The following is a 19,853-nucleotide window of genomic DNA, read 5'->3' as shown; positions in this document are numbered from 1 at the left end:
CCTTTGGCTGCATGATTGGCTGTGGTTGGCTATCTGTCTAGCGCTCGCAGCGCTAAAGCGGGATCTACTGTAAGCCCTGATTAGTCAGCTGATGAGCTGAGGGTTTGTTGTGAACGAAGTTGTAGAGATAGATATGTCGCGTTAGAAGCACAAAATGGTTTAAACTCCATCTCAGATATGAATGTGTGGGCTAGTATCATCACTGCGCCGTATGACAGAGTGTGCGATGAAGTGATTATTGCAATGAAACAGCGCTGTTTCGCTAACAGATGAAGTGTTTGAGTAAACCCAGTATTTGACTGTCAGATTGCAAGTTCCTAGCAAGATCGCATTTTTTTTTACTGGGACACAGAAGACACACATTGTGAAGCGATGCCGTTTTCGTGGTGTTTGTCGCGATGGAAGATGTGGATTCAAGCAGTGGTGGCTTTATCGTACATTTTTGTCATTTTAGTCATGGTCCCTCTGATCAGCGTGCGTCTTATGAACAAGGGCGCGACCCCCGATGTTCAAGCGTGGTTCAGTAGTGGCGTCTTTGTCCTACTTACGCTTCCCATAACGTTTTGGGAGATAATACAGCACATACTAAATTATACAAAGCCTTATCTCCAAAAATACATTATAAGGTAACGGTGTTACGCATTGCCAGGTCTCTGTTGGTTACAGCACTCGCATTGCATTTTAATTGTACCTTTTACTTGCGTTTCAGGATATTATGGATGGTTCCAATATACTCTCTTAACTGTGTAAGTTCCCCAGCCATACAGATACCACATTGTGTTCTGCTTGGCAGAGATGACATATCACATATAATCTTTCTTCCTTTCTTTTTTTTTTTTTCTTTTTCAGTGGTTTGCCCTGACGTGGCCGAAAAGTGGTATTTACTTGGACACTATACGAGAATGTTACGAAGCCTACGTCATCTACAGCTTTATGGTGTTTCTGTTGAACTTTCTTCATCACGAGTTGGAATTTGAGATAAGTTCGGACGAAGAGAGGCCGTCAGTGAGGCACATTTTCCCACTCTGCTTTCTTCGTCCATGCCCCGGGGGCAGGTGAGTAGGGGACAAACAGGACATATGAATTCGCATTGATATGCAGCACAATGTGTCCTTTTGCTGCTCACATTCACATATTGAACTAACACTCTGTGGAAGATGGAAGTCACTGAAAAGGTTAGCCAGCTGTAGGACACGCGAGTCCACATCTTCTGGATTTCCGGTCCAGGGCTCTACCAATTGAGCTAAGCTAAAAACTCCGCGCTTGCATTCCTTTGGTTGGCGTCGTCATTCCGCAAGTTGGCTTCACCTCACTGTCACAATGGGCTTTGGGGAAGCGAGGCAAGCTGCCAAAGCCGCACTCAACTAACCTAAACGATCACTAATTTTTGTCAGTTGATATGAAATTTAGGTTAATTTAAGGTTAGTTGAAGTTAGTCTCATGTGTGTTATATTGTAGGTCAGTTCAGTGTGGCTTTGGCAGCTTGCCTTGCCCCAACAAAAGCCATTTCGACAGTCACTAGTTTCGGTTATTGTGCGATATTTTAGGTTAGTTCAGCGTGACTTTCGCAGTTTGCCTTGTCCCTGCAAAACTCATTTCGATAGTGGGGTGAAGCCACCTTGCAGAATGGTGACGCCAACCAACGGAATACCCCCATACCATATAGGCACAAAAAATTATTATATTGTCTGATGACATCCAGAGTCTCGAATGACATCAGTTATGAAGCTTGTGCCACTTGGCCTTTTCTTCTGTCATTAAAGGGTTTGCGACACTTTGTCACAGGTTATTCCGGACAAATGTAAGAAGCAATTATTTGCAGCGATGTGAATGAACATTCCAGGTTTTATACGGGTTTTACACAGGTTGCACCAGGTTTTAAAATGGGGTAATAGACACTTAGTAAACCAGCACCGCGAATACTGAAACCTGGCGAGAGAGGTCACATATTTACAACTCCTAACTGGCCAATAGGAATGGCTGAAGCCGTGATGTCAGAGTTTGATGAGTTTGTATGTTCAAGGATTTATACCTCACCAAAAACAACACATAGAAAAATTCTTTTTTTTTTTTCCCTCAGTGCTCTAATGTGCAATGTAATGTGTGCACGATGTAACGAATGATATCTGTCAAAGTATCACTACCCTTTTAATGTCTTCTTGTCCATGTGGTACAGGTGTAATATTCGTTACAACAATGTTTGTTATAATTCAAAGCAATGCAAAATGATGTCGTCTATGTTTGGCTAATTTGCATCGTTTACATTTGTTATAAAGTAACACCTCATTTCATTGCGACAGGCAGTTCATCGACTCGTGTCGTCATGGAATTTTGCAGTACACAGTTGTTCGACCTGTGACTACAGCAGTGGCATTGTAAGTTGCATGAGGGTTGCTTGCACCAATAGTGTTTGGGTCTCATCTTGATTTTGCACAGCGTTGATGCAGCTATGCCTCTGTCTGACGCTCATTTTTAATTTTACTTTCTAGGTTCTCAGAAATGCTCGGTGTTTACGGCGAAGGGAAGTTTGACGCCCATTACACCTATGTATATATCGTGGTAGTCAACAACATTTCTCAATTTGTACGTATAAAAGTGAACAAATTATTTCTCCGTCAAGACTTTCAATAACTTGCATGAACAAACACACCCCATTTTCTTTCCTCAGGTAGCAATGTACAGCCTGGTCCTGTTTTACAAGGCATATCGACAAGAACTGTCCCCGATGTCGCCAGTTCCGAAATTTTTGTGCATAAAGGCTGTTGTATTTTTCTCATTCTTGTAAGTAATATGTTGTTGGAATGTTGTAAGTAACTCTTGTTGTAATACACTTATATGGTCCGTTTTAATTCTAGCCAATCTGTGATAATTGCACTGTTAATCCACGTCGACATTCTATCACCTACGTTTGTGACAGAACAGGGTGTCGTCAACGATGTCAATCGAGGTGTTCAAGTATGTCAACATTCATTATTCAATAATAAATATTAGGGGTGCGCGAATATTCGAGTTCCCGAATTCGAATCGAATATCAAACCCTCGAACTATTCGATTCGCGAATCGAATATCCAATATTCGAATTTTCGAATATTCGACTATTCCACGAATATGAACGACACAACCCGAAAGTGGGCTTCACCTGATGCTTCCGTGTGTGAAGCCTGCTTTACGAAATTGCCCTTGTTGCAGGACCAACGCAGGCGGGACGGTGTCTTGTTTGAGATAACGTTATCCAAAGTTAGTTTTGTAGACATCGTCGGTGGAAGGGATGGCGCCCCTCCCACATTCAGTTTAGCGATGCCGACGAGGGACTTTGATTTGATGTCTGTGGGGTTGCCTTTAAAAAGTTAGGACTCTCGAATAATGACTACAGCCCACGAACAAGAAGGGTGTCTTAAAGATGTCCTTTATGTCTAAAATTTCAGTAGTGCAACTTCCTAGGGCGAGTGCAAAGAAACTAAAGGGTGTTCGTGGCAAAGCTGAGGCAGGATGCCAATTCGTTTGTTTCACAAATGGCCTGTGGTTGTCTGAAGCAATCACAGCTTCATCCGTGTAACATGCTACTGCCTGACATAAAATTTTGAAATGAAGGTAACCACTCCAGTGCTCCAGTAAGTGTAGGCTCACCTGGAAAGCAGGAAGCACTCTCATGTAAAATTAAAGAGTAGGGGCTTTAAACAGAAGAATTGCATGTCTCTCTTGTGACAGTTAATGCCAGAAATATTACACTAAAGCCATGGGCTACAAAATGGAAACTTTTAGTGCGAAAGTCACATATTGTAAACTTTGCACGAATATTCTATATTCGATTCGGTATTCAGAATTTTTCCCCAATTCGATATTCGATTCGACTTAAAATATTTGGATTCGCACACCCCTAAAGCTCCCTGTCACAATTATCGGATGGGCGGGTCCAGGATTTTTCTGAGGGAGGGTGGGGGGGGAGGTGTTCAGGGCATCCAGGTCCCCTCCTAGGCCTGCCTCTGGCAACACTGTAAGACCTGATACCCCCCACGTTAGTTTTAGAGCATTCAAGTAAGGCCCGAAAACATCGTTGCAAACAGATTCTTGTCTTCAAAGGTGGACAGAAAATGTTGTTACAGAGGAGACTGAAATCTTTGAAATGTACAATGAAAAGCAATAATAAAGCTTAAAGAGCATGCCAAGCACGGCACACCCTCAGGTCACGCGCTTCATTGCCGAGAATGTAGCTGTTCGGCTCGTTTCCACAACATCAAGTCCTTATTTAGAGGACAGGTAATCAGAGAGATCTAGGAAGCCAGCTTGATCAAAAAGCAATTACATAAATGACCTGATCTTGAGGAAACCTTCGCGATCGGCGACAGAGGAAAACAAACACGACACAGTGGTACAGCTTGCAGGATTGGGCACATGGGCATGACACAACTAAGGACTCAGCTGTGTTTTTTGAGCCTGCAGCTGCATCGGAAGGCAACAGCACTATCTTCGCCTCCTGGCATTCCTGTTTTTGGGCATTGGCATAAAAGAAAGAAAGGTGCTCCAAGTGCACCTAAAATAACAAAGACGGTTAAGAGCATCAACTGTTTACTATATACATAAAATAAGACTTTCGTGCAGTAGGCTGCACTTCTTCAGGTTTGAGGACCTGTTACAAGTGGTGAAGCATATATCAAAAACCAAGTCACATGGTACAAGAGAAAAGGGTAAGGGTGAAAAGCACTACAAATGCAATACAAATATCAACAAAAATGAAAAACAAAAATGAAAAACAAAAATGAAAAACAAAACGCAATCAATAGGAGGTGGCTGGACAAGGTCAGACAGACATACAGACGAGTCGGAGTTGTACGTGGAGGAAACCAATGAACATCACATGAATAGGCACAGCAGCCAGTTGGCAGAAAGAGCTTTACAATGCGCCTAAAGCTGAAGAAGCGCAGCGTACTGCACGAAAGTCTTGTTTTTATGTATATAGTAAACAGTTGATGCTCTTAACCGTCTTTGTTATTTTTGATTCTGCATCGCCGGAAATTTATACATTGTTTTTTCTTCACGTTCTACGATGTGCACCTAAAATGTGAGAAGTGCTCAGCTTTTTTTTTACACTAGAAAATCTGCTTTTCCCTGGATATCGCCCGGTTTTCCCCCATTTTACAGTTGAAACGAAACCCGATTTCTACCCCCTCCCCCGACTTTCAAAAGACATAAAATCCGATAACACAAGGCCCTTGCCATACTCAGCTCCAGGAATTGGGGACAGCGGCAAATACGTTGTGTGCTCTGCTCTTCTTTCCCGCGGCTCCAGCACGTTCCAGTTTCTCTTTGAGCCACTGTGTCGTGATTGTCTTTCTGTGTCGGCCAGGCTTTCCCCCAAGATCGAGTTTTGTCCAGCAGCTCGTCTGCATCCACGCCATATTACCTGCAGCAATTAAAAGCCGTTCTGATTATGAAAAATTTTTGCTTTCAGGATTTTCTCATCTGCATAGAAATGTTTGTGGCAGCCGTAGCCCACTACTTTGCCTTCTCGCACGTTCCCTATGTGGACCCCAATGCTCGACAGGTCCCTTGTTGCTTTTCATTCATGGCCATGTGGGATATTTCGGATGTGACGCAAGATGTGTCCGACCACATCAGGCACGTAGGTAAGTTCACAAGTGGTAACTGTTACCCTATAATAGAAGAGTGTATAAGCGTCATGGCCTGGAAAAAGTATGCATGAACTAGGTTTGTGCGCACTGCAAGTACAGACCACGACTTACTAGATTATATATGTAGCGACCATGTCATAGGGATCCCAGCAACGCAATTGGAGGCGAGTGGTGGTGCCACTAATCGGCCCTGTTATTGCTTCCTCAATTTCTGCAATACTTTGTACTTCAGCTCACCTTGTTATTTTTGTACTAGTGGCAGATGTCCCACGAGAGGTGCTTCTTTATAAAGTAGATTATCATAATTCTACATGTTTTCATAGGAGCTGTTGCAGTCGTCTGCTACGGTAGTCGTAGTCTGCTTCCGAGCGTTCAAAATTCAAATTTCCATTGTCCAATCATGATGTAGATCTCACGGGCCGATGTGTAGCGCTCCTAGCGGATCGTGCGGACGTGCTCCTCATAGGGTTTGCCGATCATGACACGGCCGTTATAATCTCGAAGGTCGTGGTACACACTCCCAGTCCAATTAATAATGTTTTACATTTACTGGACAGCTCACTGTGACTTTACAGGTGCCACAGTGAAGAGTACCGTACAGCGCAAGCCTGCATATCCTGGAGAGCAGAGACACCTGCTGGGAAGTTTTGCTGATGACAGTGCCCACTCATCAGAGGACCAGTATCGATACCTCAGTGACCGACCTTCAAGGCAAGGCTATATGACCATTGCAGGTTCCTCAAGTAATGCTTGAGTACATTCCTGGTCGCGTGGTCTTTAGAGCTTCCCCCCCCCGAGGTGCATATTTTATTTGTTATAGTGTTCCTAGTCTGTATATTGTAGACTTATGGGTCCAAATTTTATATGACCCTTTTGTTATTTGTAATGCCCATTACATAAGGAAAGTATATGGCGTTCCGAAAGAGCGATGCTCTGACCACCAAACGTACAAACACCCGGAGTCGGTAATAATTTTGTGTCAGAGCTGAAGAAGCAGTACCTTATTTCGCCTTTCAACACTTATTATGACAAGATCTGCTTCACTTTTAGAGATGAATATATGTGCAGTAAACACTCGTTATAGCGAAATCAACGAGACAACGAAAAAATTCGATATACGCGGAAATCCTATAAAAGTGAAAGTGCCGCAAAGCCAGCGACAGATACTTTCAGAAGCACTCGCGGGAGCATTAAAAAAAAGTATTTGGGGCAAGCCAACAGACCTTGGTGGTGGTGAGCACCTTGGCAGTCTTGTAATTACAGTCAAACTCCTTTACAACGAAACTCAGGGGACAGCAAAAAAAATTCGCAGTAAAGGCATTTTCGTTAAAAAGGATGTCCATTATTGGACCTATAGGGCTCCAGCGGGACCGCAAAAAAATTTGCTGTAGTGGTATTTTCATTAAAAAGGTGTTCGCTATAAAGGAGTTTGACTGTATTATGGACAAAAGGGGAGACACAGAGAGAGAGGGAAATAAACGTAAGTTGGGCTTGCCATACGAAATTTCTGCCGGCTCGTTCTTCACAATAAGCCGAGTCAGGTGCGAATAATTGGGTTTGAAAGAATGCATTTTTGTTGGGACAGCACAAGACTCCAAATAAAGCGATAATTTGAAAAAGTGATTTCATTATAACGAGAGTTTACTGTGATTTCAAGCCTGCTGCCATGTTGTTTTAACTGTGTGTCATATTTAGGGCCTGACTTTTTAGGGTTAAACCCGTACCCGCCCGATATTTACCCTCCGAACAAAATCTGTAAAATTCGGGTTTAACCCGAATCTACCCGAAAACATCCAGGTCGCGTGGCACACTCATAAGCGTGCATTAAAATAAAAGTTTGATAACATTGCTAAACATTAGTTCCATGTTAAGACAAATTTTTATTAAACAAAAAAAAATCACCCGAATTCCTGACGACAGAATATGCCGTAACGGGATTTAACCCGAATACACCCGAATTTTCGAATGAAAAATATCACCCGATATTTATCCCCCCGAATTTGGCCAAAAATAAAACCCGAAAAAGTCAGGCCCTAGTCATATTGTACAGTACAGCTCTGAACCAAGAAACACCTGTCGCGTGGTCACTTCACGCACCACAGCAGAGTCGTTGTGCGGTTATTTGAGTGTCTTATTTATTTCGTCCTTCCGTTGTATCTATATTCATTTGAAACCTCTACTTGGTGATCCCTATAGCTGCAAACAAATGATTACAATAGCGTACGGCTCACAACCTGCTGCTATCATAGAAGGACCTCGACGTGCATGTAGTCACGGCCATTTTGGTTTCACATCAACCATAAAGGGAGGACTTATTTTATTGCCACAGCTACTTCCCTGCTTCTTGTGTCCCAGAGCACTGCACAGGCTTGAGCTTACCCGAAAATCCCAAGCCCGGCCGGGCCGGGTAAAGCTTTCTTTTGGCTGGCCTGGGCTGGGCTTGGGTTTGACCACTATGGGCCCAGGCCATGGCCTGTACATTGCCAGGCCTAGGTCGGACTCGAGCCTGTGTTACCCCTCTCTTACTTGGCCACGGTCAAGTTTTATAGCCTGATACAGTGGGCCGGGTAGCCTATAAATTTCTCTGGCTCGGGCCGAGAAACTTGAGTCCTTCGGGTTTGGGCTGGGCTATGTAAGTAGGCGTCGGGCCGGGCCTAAAAATGCGGCCCATGCAGTGCTCTATGTGTCCATCTTACATTACCGGAACGTGTGTCTATCCAAGGGAGGAGGTGAACGGGTGACTTGTCAGACACTTGCTCTCTTACAGATAGGCAAACGAGCCGATGCAAGCTGCGTCTAAGGACAAATACAACACAACACATTGTTGGTATTATGTGTACTGCCCATGATGCATCAGCGCACGTGTTCTTTGATACCAGTGGGTTGTGACGTGATCTTGCGATTGAGTTTTTACTGTTGGCGACATTGGTAACCTAGCATACGTAGCTCATCCAAAATGCTAAGAGTTCCTTATGGATGTCGTCAGTGTTCAGTGGAGTTCAGTACCTCATTGAACCTGGAGTTCAGTGCTAGAAATCGTTCTGTGTACAATAGTGCATTCACTTCTATTTTCATCACACCAGCGTGAACAGATCATGGATGGTGTTCATCTAACCTGCTGCCCCTGAGCATTAAAAGTGTTAAAACATTAAAAGTGTTGAAGCCATATAGAACTTCACATAAATGTGGCTTGTGCTGTGTAAATTTGAAAATTTAGAGCCATTCACTGTTTTGCTGTAAAACCCTGCATCAAATGGCTGATGTGATGTGTGTGATGGCTGACTGGTTGAAGCATATGCTTTCACAAGGACTTTTTTTTGTTTTACTTGCAAGTTTATTCAAAAGTTATGAAGTTTGACATCTAAAGTGGAACCCCCGTCTTGTGTGTTTGTGTGTGTGTGTCTCAGCAACTTTATGCTGTATGTATGTACACTGGGAAATGACGTTCCCTTGTCTGGGGTTTGGTGGTCAGGTAAGCATGTTGTAGTTGGTGCTGTGCCTTACAGACATGACATGAAGTGTGTACAGATATAATATATATGCTGTTTCTATACACTGCACACTTACTGGCTGGAAAATAAACTTTTTATACATCACTCCAAGAACACATTTGAAACGAGGCAATGATGATGTTCCAAAAAGCTGGTTTATTTGGTGCACTTTGTCCCGCATTAAGTTCAAGACAGTCTAAGGTGCTTTTCCATGACGAACTGCGGTGGTCGGAGTACTTCGACCATTTCCATGGGGTCTGAAATGAACAGTAAATGATTTTATTGAGTTCCTTTCTTGTTAATACTATCAGTGAGTACCTTCATAGTAAACTATTTGAAGTAATAAAATACTTGCCATTGTAGATGTCCTCAAAATTTATCGTTTCATCATTTCCTTCTAGCACCTCCAACATCAGGTTTGAGCTCGGCAAAGATGGAAGCCTTCCGATCTGAAGAAGGGCATGTTAGCATGTGCGAAGAAGAAACAAAAAATCTGTCCTGCAGGTCAACAGGCTGTAATGCTCACCTGTCTTGCAGCATTTCTTTCGGCTGCTAGCTTGATGGGAGCGTGGAGTCCTTGAATCGACCTGCTCGTTGAGAACTGCATCTTCTCAACATTGGAGTTGTACTGGAAAGGGAAGCAAAGATGCTTATTTAGTATAAATTCTGAATGCATAGCAAAAAGTCTGTACCAAAAATTAAAATACTGTTAGGCAACTTATATTACAATGCTCAGAATCCACTCCCTCAGGCCAGTCAAGCTTATCAGTGTTGTTCTCAGTCGTAATATGGTCGAGTATGGTTTCCACATTACTACTGCGCTGTCCCGCATGGCAGATTTTGAACTTGTTTGTTTGTAAACCTCTTGTACACGAGGCATCTCTACCGGTCACAGGATGTCTAACATACAAATGTCCGCACATTACCTGACGCTCAGACTCTTCCAAGGGATGAACTGCTGCCAGGCTATTCTTCACGCATGTGAACCTAGAAACAAAAGTTCTGGCGGTCACTACAGGTATTAGTTCCATGGAAGGTTATATGCATACCCATTAACCATAACGTCTTGCATTCCGTACGCTCCCGTTTCCTGTACAGCCTGTTTGCTTCCGAAGGCATTCGTTCTTAAACTTGGAAGGGCCATCTATATGCAGAAGAGAGATGTTTTCGAAGTCACAATCTCAATATCGTAATGTGTCACAAACATCGCGTAGTCTGAATGACAACATCGCTGCACAACACTCAACACCTTCGATTCTGTCACGTTATGTGTGTTTATCTCGCATACGCCAAAGGTTCATATTATGCTTTTCACATCCATAGACTAGTGAAACGTATTTACGCTGTATTCTATGTTAAAAATTAAAGAAACCCACCGTGAACAAACGGTGATCAAGCACCTTTCTTCAAATAATGGCTGCTCGCGGTCGCAGCGTCCTCTACAGTGCTCGAACCGGATTTCGAAACCGAAAACGACGCAATCCGAAAAAAAAAAAAATCCAACCGTCTGCAAGCAGAAACGAACAAAACAAATTGTACGTTATCTGCGTACCTGTTCGTGATACTGTGGAGAGCTCACTACATTGATACGATGCATAGTGCTTTGAGGCTTTGTCTATTCGTGACGTACGCCAATGACATTGCTGCGCCGTATTTGAGCAGCTTTTTGAACACGTGGTCCGAGGGGTGTTTTTCAACAGCTGAGGCGACAGCGTTATAGCTCGAAAGCGGATGCCGAGATCTCCTGCGCGATGAAGTTGTGGGAACTTTTGAGCGCCGAAAAGCGCTGGATATTACGGATCGTCCTTTGGGAAATTGTTGTGGGTTAGTTTATGGTGGTCACTTTCATCGAGGATGTCTAGAAGTGCGGATCGTCTGCTGCAAATCTGGTTCGTGTCCTTCTGCTGGATTGTCAATGTGGATGCTGGAAATTTGGCAGATCGTAAGTGAAGATTCTTGCACATTTATCGCCCTTCCTGATTCTTGTTCGTTTGCTACGAAATTAATTCGATTTGTCAGGTTATTTATTTATTTATTTATTTATTTTTCGTCCTCTTTCGCTGTGTGCAATAGTAAGCTGTGTTGTCACTGCCAGTATGACAGGAGAATACACAGTTGGTGAGATTCGCCAATAGTGGGCTGGTTATAAAAGCATTTCGTGAAAATAATTTAGTTTCCAATGCTGCTATAATCCACGAATGGTGAGATTTTACGTGTTTCATTGCTGTTTTACTGACTGTTTCTTCATTCGGTACGTGATTCCACTCATGTTCTGTGAGAAGTTCATTTCGCGAAACTAAGAAAATCGAGACGCTGAATGAACTGCTGAGTGTGAATCACACAATATTATGCCGCGGGGACTGGTACGGGGTCAGTTTCGCTTGTACCGGTGTTGTCGTCGCTCGTATTTTACATGAGCGTGAGTAACGCGCATGTTTTCATCCACGCATTTTGTACCTCTACACGGCAAACATCCGCAAGAAGGAGCGATTTTGCAAAAAGGAGATGCTGAGCGTTGCAACGGCAGTTCGTTATAAACGGAGTTCGTCAAAACGAAACAAGCGCCGCAAATTCGGTGCCTTCCCATTGTTGACGTTGATGTGAATAATTGCGCGTGGTGTTTGTTAGAAGACATACAACTCTTCTCTGCCAGGCGAGCAGCATCCAGCAACCGTAGACAATAGAGTAACTTAATTGTCACTGACTTATTGTTCATTGGCCATTCCTAATTCCCAAGTAGCTTAATGAAAAGGAAAAAAAGAACGTCACTTTAAAATGGTCTTAGACTCGTTTGAGTGCCCACACATGGATTGTTAAAAGGAGCAAGATAAAAGCCCTGCATAATTCAATTTACAACGACAAAATTTGAAGCGACGTTTTGATGTGTTGTTTTCATGAACCTCAATCTTTCATATGACTGGTCCAGAGGCGGACAGACATCCGGCCTTTCGCCTCCCTTGTCTCTTGAGTTCTTCCTGAGCAGAGTCGAACACGGCGGATATGGGGGACATATCTAGAAGGCGATCTGGTTGAGAGCCAACGGTTGACGACAGCCAAGTAGCGAATTGCATTCTATTCTTTTTTTTTTCTTTTTTTGAATATGCTTTCGAACATTGACTATACGCGTTGGTGTCTTTCAAAATAATCCTCACAATCCTCACTACACGAAGTGAGTGACGATATTCGGGAGTCTACTCGACACTTTTTGGCACACTTTCTTCAGTTTTATTCCATCTGGTCTACTGTTTAATTTAAGCTATTTTCATTGTCATTGATCAATATTGAAAGTATATTAGTTAATATTAACTCTAACTGGGTTAACTATAACATTCACTAATGATAATAAATATTCATAAGTTTACGTCCATTTCCGCGGGCATTGTAAAGCAGAGGCGGAGAGTTTTCATTTTCCCGGGGGGGGGGTCAAGGGCGCACCGCGAAGTAAGTACTCTGGCGGGGGGGGGGGGGGGTTATGTTTATTAAGAAACAAAAAAAAGGAAATGTAAGCCAGATGGATGTCGGCTTGTTATTCCACAAAAAAAGTGAAAGGGGGAAGACAAAAAAGGCAAAGAAAAAGAAAGCAAAAGAAAACAAAAAGAAGGAAAGAAACGGAAAAGAAACATGAAGAACACAAAACTAAAGCTGAAGAATCACGCACTCTGGCGGTATCCTATGTATGCAGAACTGGTATAGAAATAAGAGGAAGGAAGAACAGAAACAACAAAGAAAAACAGAGAACATAAACAGTATTTCACAAATTGCAAGATGCATTTTTGGGGTTAGTGCCTCTCCGCTCTTTTGACCCGGGCGCGCCGAGCCCCAAAGGTTGGTGTCAGTCTCTTAGCGGGACTTCCCGGGGGAGGCGGCGCCCCCCCTAGTTCATGTTCCGGGGGGGGGGGGGGGCAAGGGCCCCCGCGCCCCCCCCCCCCCCCCCCCCGCCGTCGGCGCCTATGTTGTAAAGTGTTGTTTCTTCGTGCAGCTGATCCGAATGTACGTCCTTCAAGATTACGTGATTTCCATAAAACCCCCGCTTAAACCGCCGCTTCGAGCAGAAGAGGGGTAGATAAACTTCTGAGCTACTTGAACTTGAGGGTTCCTTGTCCTGAGACCAATAGTTTCACGTTGGTTTTTTTCTTTTTGTGTGTGTGTGTGTGTGTGTGTTTGTGCATATGTAATTACCTCCCGTGACAGAATTGCGCGAGGTACTTTTCTTGTAACGAAGTAATGATTAGTTAACTTGCGAAAAATTTAACTACTAGCGTATTCTCCTTACAAAAATTGCTAAAAGTACAAAAAATACAAAATCGTTACCCCACATTCCAAGTGTACATATCGCTCAGACTCACTCGTGTCACCGACCGCGTATAGTGCTTGCTTGAAAAAGGAGCTTGTCTTTATTTCATTTTAGTTTATTTTTTTTATTTTTTTCTGTACTCTGTCCCTCCCACTTCCCTACGTCATGAAGCCTCGATGCTTACCCACCTGGTCAGTGGTGCCGAAGTCTATTTGCTGCTGAGGCTGCGTCACGTTCCGAAAACAAAGAGTTCATATTTTCTTATTTTTTCTTTTTTTTTTTTTTTTTTCACAGACGCGAAAACCGTAAGCTAGCCGTGTGAATGAGCCCCAGGAGTTTTATCTCCCGCGTTCTTCCTCGATGGGGCGCAAATTCAACTTTGTGGCTGTAGACGTTTTCACTGGCACACACACACACAAATAGAGATACGATGATGAGATGGGGCTGATGCCGGCCAACAGGCTGGGCGCTGCCCCAGTGCCACTTGTACGTGATGAGAGATGATGATGGATATGATAAGGGGTCCGGTAATCAAAGCAGGGTGGAGAGGCCTGTTGATGACAAGAAGTCCCAGAGGTGACGCAGACCTTGGCGTGTATGAGCTGGACTGGACCATGGGCCCAGCACCTTGCCTATGGTAAAGGGGCGATGATCGATCGCATACAGTTCGTGCTGCAATATCGCTCGCTCCCGCTGGTAGTCCGGGCAGTCCATAAGTAGGTGGTGCAGGTCTGCACGCACACTGCATGCTGCACAAAGGTCCGAGGGCGCACGGCCAAGACGCTGCCTCATAACTGGTGTAAATGCAACATTCAGCCGCATGCGGTGAAGCAGGGATGCGTAGTGTCGCGGAAGGCGATGAGGAAGCGACAGTGAAAGAGAAGGATCCACTGCGTGGAGCAGAGAGTAGGGTGTAATGTCATGCAGCCACTGTGATCTTGTCTTGTCTGCAGAGAGAGCACGGACGAGGGCCTGACGATCACCTTTGGGCAAGATGATAGAGTGGGCTGAAGCTATATGATGACCCCTCAGGGCCGCCCGGTCGGCCTCTTCATTGCCGGGTACGCCGACATGACCAGGTACCCACTGTAATACTACGCAGTGGCCCAGGTCTAGCAGCTCCTTGTAAGTTTCAAGCACTGGGTTTCAAGTTTTCACTGGGAACGCACCGGTATTAATTGATGTTATAGTTTCGATCATAATTTGTCTTTGAAATGCGATTCGACATAATAGCCAAGACAGAAACAAAGGAACTAGCGGCAACGACCGAATGGGGGAAAGCATCCACTCGATTGTAGGGTACACCTAACACTAAGGTCGTGCTGGAGACTGGAAGGTGTCGGGTTCGAATCTCACCACCGGTTGTGCTGTCTGAGGTATTCCAGCAGACTTTCCTGACGGATGTCGGCGCAATTTCCCATGAAGTCGGCCCAGGACGCATACTAACCTCCATGTCTCCCGCTCCTTCCTGCTGTCCCCTCTCCATCTGCCGATGTCTATATACATCGCTCATAGCCGCAGTTGCTTCGCGGCGCTAACACGGAGTCAAAGAAAGAGAGAAAATGTTGATGGTAGGTTTTCGCTCCGTGAAACATCATTGTAACGCAATAAAAGTAGCTCGTTACCTACGTACGTGCCTACTTTTTTTCCTCCATCATCATCATCATCATCATCATCATCATCATCGCTTGCTTAATTTTTAAGCAGAGATGAGGAAGTTACTCGACAAATAAGGGGCTCGTTGCCAGTGAAGTTGCTGTGCAAAAAATGTAGCTAAGTTACTAACGAAGCTACAGGTAATGAAAATGAATGTGAAGTTGCTAAGGCACTTTGGGAAAGTAACGAGTTACTTTCAAGCTGCTTGTTCCCTAATATGCACTTTATTAGTTCTTGACCTTTCTATAATTAATTCGTATACTGATCTCACAATGAGCAGTGCAAGACGTTTTATAGCTTCGATATACGAAAACTATACCAATATTTGATCTGACGAAAGAAGCGTGCCTTTATGTACTTCTTTAGGGAGGCATTTGATGATGAATGATGAAAGGTTCTTTAACGGCGCACAAAGCTGGCATTGAATGGTTAGGTTCCATGAGTTGTCCTCTACGTACACATCGTAGAACCGCACCAAGTTTTAATCTTGTCACACAGTGTCCTCCGTCATTATAAATACACTGCTCGTTTCTATGATGAACGTCACTTGGGTCTCCTAATGTACGACCGGAACAGAATTTGTAACCTTCGCTGCGTAACAAACAAGGCAGCGGAGTCAGACACGCCGCGACGTTCCACTAGTGAGGGAGGACGCAGCACGCGATGTTTGTGTACCAGAATCCAACAAAAGGAACTCCAAGTTACTTTGACAAAGTTAGAGTTAAAAAGCGACAAGTTCCTCAAGAAGTAACTGAAGTTCAAAAGCAACGTGTTAAGTTAAAAGGTACAGAAATAGTTACAGTAACGAGTTACCCTCAACACTGTTTATATATATATATATATATATATATATGGGGGAAAAAATTAGCAGGAGCTCTTTGGCTGCACGTATAGCATATGTTTGTAAGTCAAGCGTCGCCATGCCAGTACTGGACAGCTGTTTCGGCCTTCTTGGGCCTCATCAGCAGTACGCAGGCAGGCAACGTTTGATCGGATGGCGTCAGAAGGTCACGTGGCACGTGATGCCTCCCGTCAGGGTGTCATAGGACACCTCTGAAAGCACAGTGCAAAGCCAGTCAAATGTATAAGGGGGAAAAAATTAGCAGGAGCTCTTTGGCTGCACGTATAGCATATGTTTGTAAGTCAAGCGTCGCCATGCCAGTACTGGACAGCTGTTTCGGCCTTCTTGGGCCTCATCAGCAGTACGCAGGCAGGCAACGTTTGATCGGATGGCGTCAGAAGGTCACGTGGCACGTGATGCCTCCCGTCAGGGTGTCATAGGACACCTCTGAAAGCACAGTACAAAGCCAGTCAAATGTATAAGGGGGAAAAAATTAGCAGGAGCTCTTTGGCTGCACGTATAGCATATGTTTGTAAGTCAAGCGTCGCCATGCCAGTACTGGACAGCTGTTTCGGCCTTCTTGGGCCTCATCAGCAGTACGCAGGCAGGCAACGTTTGATCGGATGGCGTCAGAAGGTCACGTGGCACGTGATGCCTCCCGTCAGGGTGTCATAGGACACCTCTGAAAGCACAGTGCAAAGCCAGTCAAATGTATAAGGGGGAAAAAATTAGCAGGAGCTCTTTGGCTGCACGTATAGCATATGTTTGTAAGTCAAGCGTCGCCATGCCAGTACTGGACAGCTGTTTCGGCCTTCTTGGGCCTCATCAGCAGTACGCAGGCAGGCAACGTTTGATCGGATGGCGTCAGAAGGTCACGTGGCACGTGATGCCTCCCGTCAGGGTGTCATAGGACACCTCTGAAAGCACAGTGCAAAGCCAGTCAAATGTATAAGGGGGAAAAAATTAGCAGGAGCTCTTTGGCTGCACGTATAGCATATGTTTGTAAGTCAAGCGTCGCCATGCCAGTACTGGACAGCTGTTTCGGCCTTCTTGGGCCTCATCAGCAGTACGCAGGCAGGCAACGTTTGATCGGATGGCGTCAGAAGGTCACGTGGCACGTGATGCCTCCCGTCAGGGTGTCATAGGACACCTCTGAAAGCACAGTGCAAAGCCAGTCAAATGTATAAGGGGGAAAAAATTAGCAGGAGCTCTTTGGCTGCACGTATAGCATACGTTTGTAAGTCAAGCGTCGCCATGCCAGTACTGGACAGCTGTTTCGGCCTTCTTGGGCCTCATCAGCAGTACGCAGGCAGGCAACGTTTGATCGGATGGCGTCAGAAGGTCACGTGGCACGTGATGCCTCCCGTCAGGGTGTCATAGGACACCTCTGAAAGCACAGTGCAAAGCCAGTCAAATGTATAAGGGGGAAAAAATTAGCAGGAGCTCTTTGGCTGCACTATAGCATATGTTTGTAAGTCAAGCGTCGCCATGCCAGTACTGGACAGCTGTTTCGGCCTTCTTGGGCCTCATCAGCAGTACGCAGGCAGGCAACGTTTGATCGGATGGCGTCAGAAGGTCACGTGGCACGTGATGCCTCCCGTCAGGGTGTCATAGGACACCTCTGAAAGCACAGTGCAAAGCCAGTCAAATGTATAAGGGGGAAAAAATTAGCAGGAGCTCTTTGGCTGCACGTATAGCATATGTTTGTAAGTCAAGCGTCGCCATGCCAGTACTGGACAGCTGTTTCGGCCTTCTTGGGCCTCATCAGCAGTACGCAGGCAGGCAACGTTTGATCGGATGGCATACATTTGACTGGCTTTGCACTGTGCTTTCAGAGGTGTCCTATGACACCCTGACGGGAGGCATCACGTGCCACGTGACCTTCTGACGCCATCCGATCAAACGTTGCCTGCCTGCGTACTGCTGATGAGGCCCAAGAAGGCCGAAACAGCTGTCCAGTACTGGCATGGCGACGCTTGACTTACAAACATATGCTATACGTGCAGCCAAAGAGCTCCTGCTATTTTTTTCCCCCTTATACATTTGACTGGCTTTGCACTGTGCTTTCAGAGGTGTCCTATGACACCCTGACGGGAGGCATCACGTGCCACGTGACCTTCTGACGCCATCCGATCAAACGTTGCCTGCCTGCGTACTGCTGATGAGGCCCAAGAAGGCCGAAACAGCTGTCCAGTACTGGCATGGCGACGCTTGACTTACAAACATATGCTATACGTGCAGCCAAAGAGCTCCTGCTAATTTTTTCCCCCTTATACATTTGACTGGCTTTGCACTGTGCTTTCAGAGGTGTCCTATGACACCCTGACGGGAGGCATCACGTGCCACGTGACCTTCTGACGCCATCCGATCAAACGTTGCCTGCCTGCGTACTGCTGATGAGGCCCAAGAAGGCCGAAACAGCTGTCCAGTACTGGCATGGCGACGCTTGACTTACAAACATATGCTATACGTGCAGCCAAAGAGCTCCTGCTAATTTTTTCCCCCTTATACATTTGACTGGCTTTGCATTGTGCTTTCAGAGGTGTCCTATGACACCCTGACGGGAGGCATCACGTGCCACGTGACCTTCTGACGCCATCCGATCAAACGTTGCCTGCCTGCGTACTGCTGATGAGGCCCAAGAAGGCCGAAACAGCTGTCCAGTACTGGCATGGCGACGCTTGACTTACAAACATATGCTATACGTGCAGCCAAAGAGCTCCTGCTAATTTTTTCCCCCTTATACATTTGACTGGCTTTGCACTGTGCTTTCAGAGGTGTCCTATGACACCCTGACGGGAGGCATCACGTGCCACGTGACCTTCTGACGCCATCCGATCAAACGTTGCCTGCCTGCGTACTGCTGATGAGGCCCAAGAAGGCCGAAACAGCTGTCCAGTACTGGCATGGCGACGCTTGACTTACAAACATATGCTATACGTGCAGCCAAAGAGCTCCTGCTAATTTTTTCCCCCTTATACATTTGACTGGCTTTGCACTGTGCTTTCAGAGGTGTCCTATGACACCCTGACGGGAGACATCACGTGCCACGTGACCTTCTGACGCCATCCGATCAAACGTTGCCTGCCTGCGTACTGCTGATGAGGCCCAAGAAGGCCGAAACAGCTGTCCAGTACTGGCATGGCGACGCTTGACTTACAAACATATGCTATACGTGCAGCCAAAGAGCTCCTGCTAATTTTTTCCCCCTTATACATTTGACTGGCTTTGCACTGTGCTTTCAGAGGTGTCCTATGACACCCTGACGGGAGGCATCACGTGCCACGTGACCTTCTGACGCCATCCGATCAAACGTTGCCTGCCTGCGTACTGCTGATGAGGCCCAAGAAGGCCGAAACAGCTGTCCAGTACTGGCATGGCGACGCTTGACTTACAAACATATGCTATACGTGCAGCCAAAGAGCTCCTGCTAATTTTTTCCCCCTTATACATTTGACTGGCTTTGCACTGTGCTTTCAGAGGTGTCCTATGACACCCTGACGGGAGGCATCACGTGCCACGTGACCTTCTGACGCCATCCGATCAAACGTTGCCTGCCTGCGTACTGCTGATGAGGCCCAAGAAGGCCGAAACAGCTGTCCAGTACTGGCATGGCGACGCTTGACTTACAAACATATGCTATACGTGCAGCCAAAGAGCTCCTGCTAATTTTTTCCCCCTTATACATTTGACTGGCTTTGCACTGTGCTTTCAGAGGTGTCCTATGACACCCTGACGGGAGGCATCACGTGCCACGTGACCTTCTGACGCCATCCGATCAAACGTTGCCTGCCTGCGTACTGCTGATGAGGCCCAAGAAGGCCGAAACAGCTGTCCAGTACTGGCATGGCGATGCTTGACTTACAAATATATATATATATATATATATATATATATATATATATATATATATATAGTAACGAGTAACGTATTCATTTTCA

General features: G+C 45.4%; 3 protein-coding genes across 3 annotated transcripts in view; 2 read left to right on the top strand and 1 right to left on the bottom strand.

The window, feature by feature from the left end:
- The first annotated feature begins 72 nt into the window (after positions 1-72).
- LOC135394731 (transmembrane protein 184C-like) lies at positions 73-9,224 on the top strand. The gene is made up of 9 exons (XM_064625630.1): positions 73-626; positions 710-746; positions 850-1,055; positions 2,301-2,375; positions 2,490-2,583; positions 2,669-2,781; positions 2,856-2,955; positions 5,450-5,624; positions 6,206-9,224. The coding sequence occupies exons 1-9, from the start codon at positions 373-375 to the stop codon at positions 6,382-6,384; spliced, it is 1,233 nt and encodes a 410-aa protein (XP_064481700.1). The 5' UTR covers positions 73-372; the 3' UTR covers positions 6,385-9,224.
- Positions 9,225-9,257: 33 nt separating this feature from the next.
- LOC135394732 (proteasome maturation protein-like) lies at positions 9,258-10,604 on the bottom strand. Its single transcript, XM_064625631.1, has 6 exons — positions 10,498-10,604; positions 10,171-10,265; positions 10,048-10,108; positions 9,648-9,749; positions 9,477-9,570; positions 9,258-9,378 (listed from the first exon to the last, which is right to left on the bottom strand). Exons 2-6 carry the CDS (start codon positions 10,263-10,265, stop codon positions 9,308-9,310), a joined length of 423 nt encoding a protein of 140 aa, XP_064481701.1. The 5' UTR covers positions 10,498-10,604; the 3' UTR covers positions 9,258-9,307.
- Positions 10,605-10,791: 187 nt separating this feature from the next.
- LOC135394730 (vascular endothelial growth factor receptor 1-like) overlaps positions 10,792-19,853 on the top strand; it is a 45,624-nt gene continuing 36,562 nt past the window's right edge. The window contains exon 1 of the mRNA XM_064625628.1: positions 10,792-11,063. Within this exon, the coding sequence (XP_064481698.1) occupies positions 10,976-11,063 (88 nt within the window). The 5' untranslated portion in view covers positions 10,792-10,975. The remainder of the gene's footprint in view (positions 11,064-19,853) is intronic.

Source organism: Ornithodoros turicata, chromosome 5 (assembly GCF_037126465.1).
Source record: "Ornithodoros turicata isolate Travis chromosome 5, ASM3712646v1, whole genome shotgun sequence".
In the NCBI taxonomy this organism is placed as follows: domain Eukaryota; kingdom Metazoa; phylum Arthropoda; class Arachnida; order Ixodida; family Argasidae; genus Ornithodoros; species Ornithodoros turicata.
Note: the sequence above shows the minus strand (reverse complement) of the source record. Positions and strands in the feature narration are given on the sequence as shown.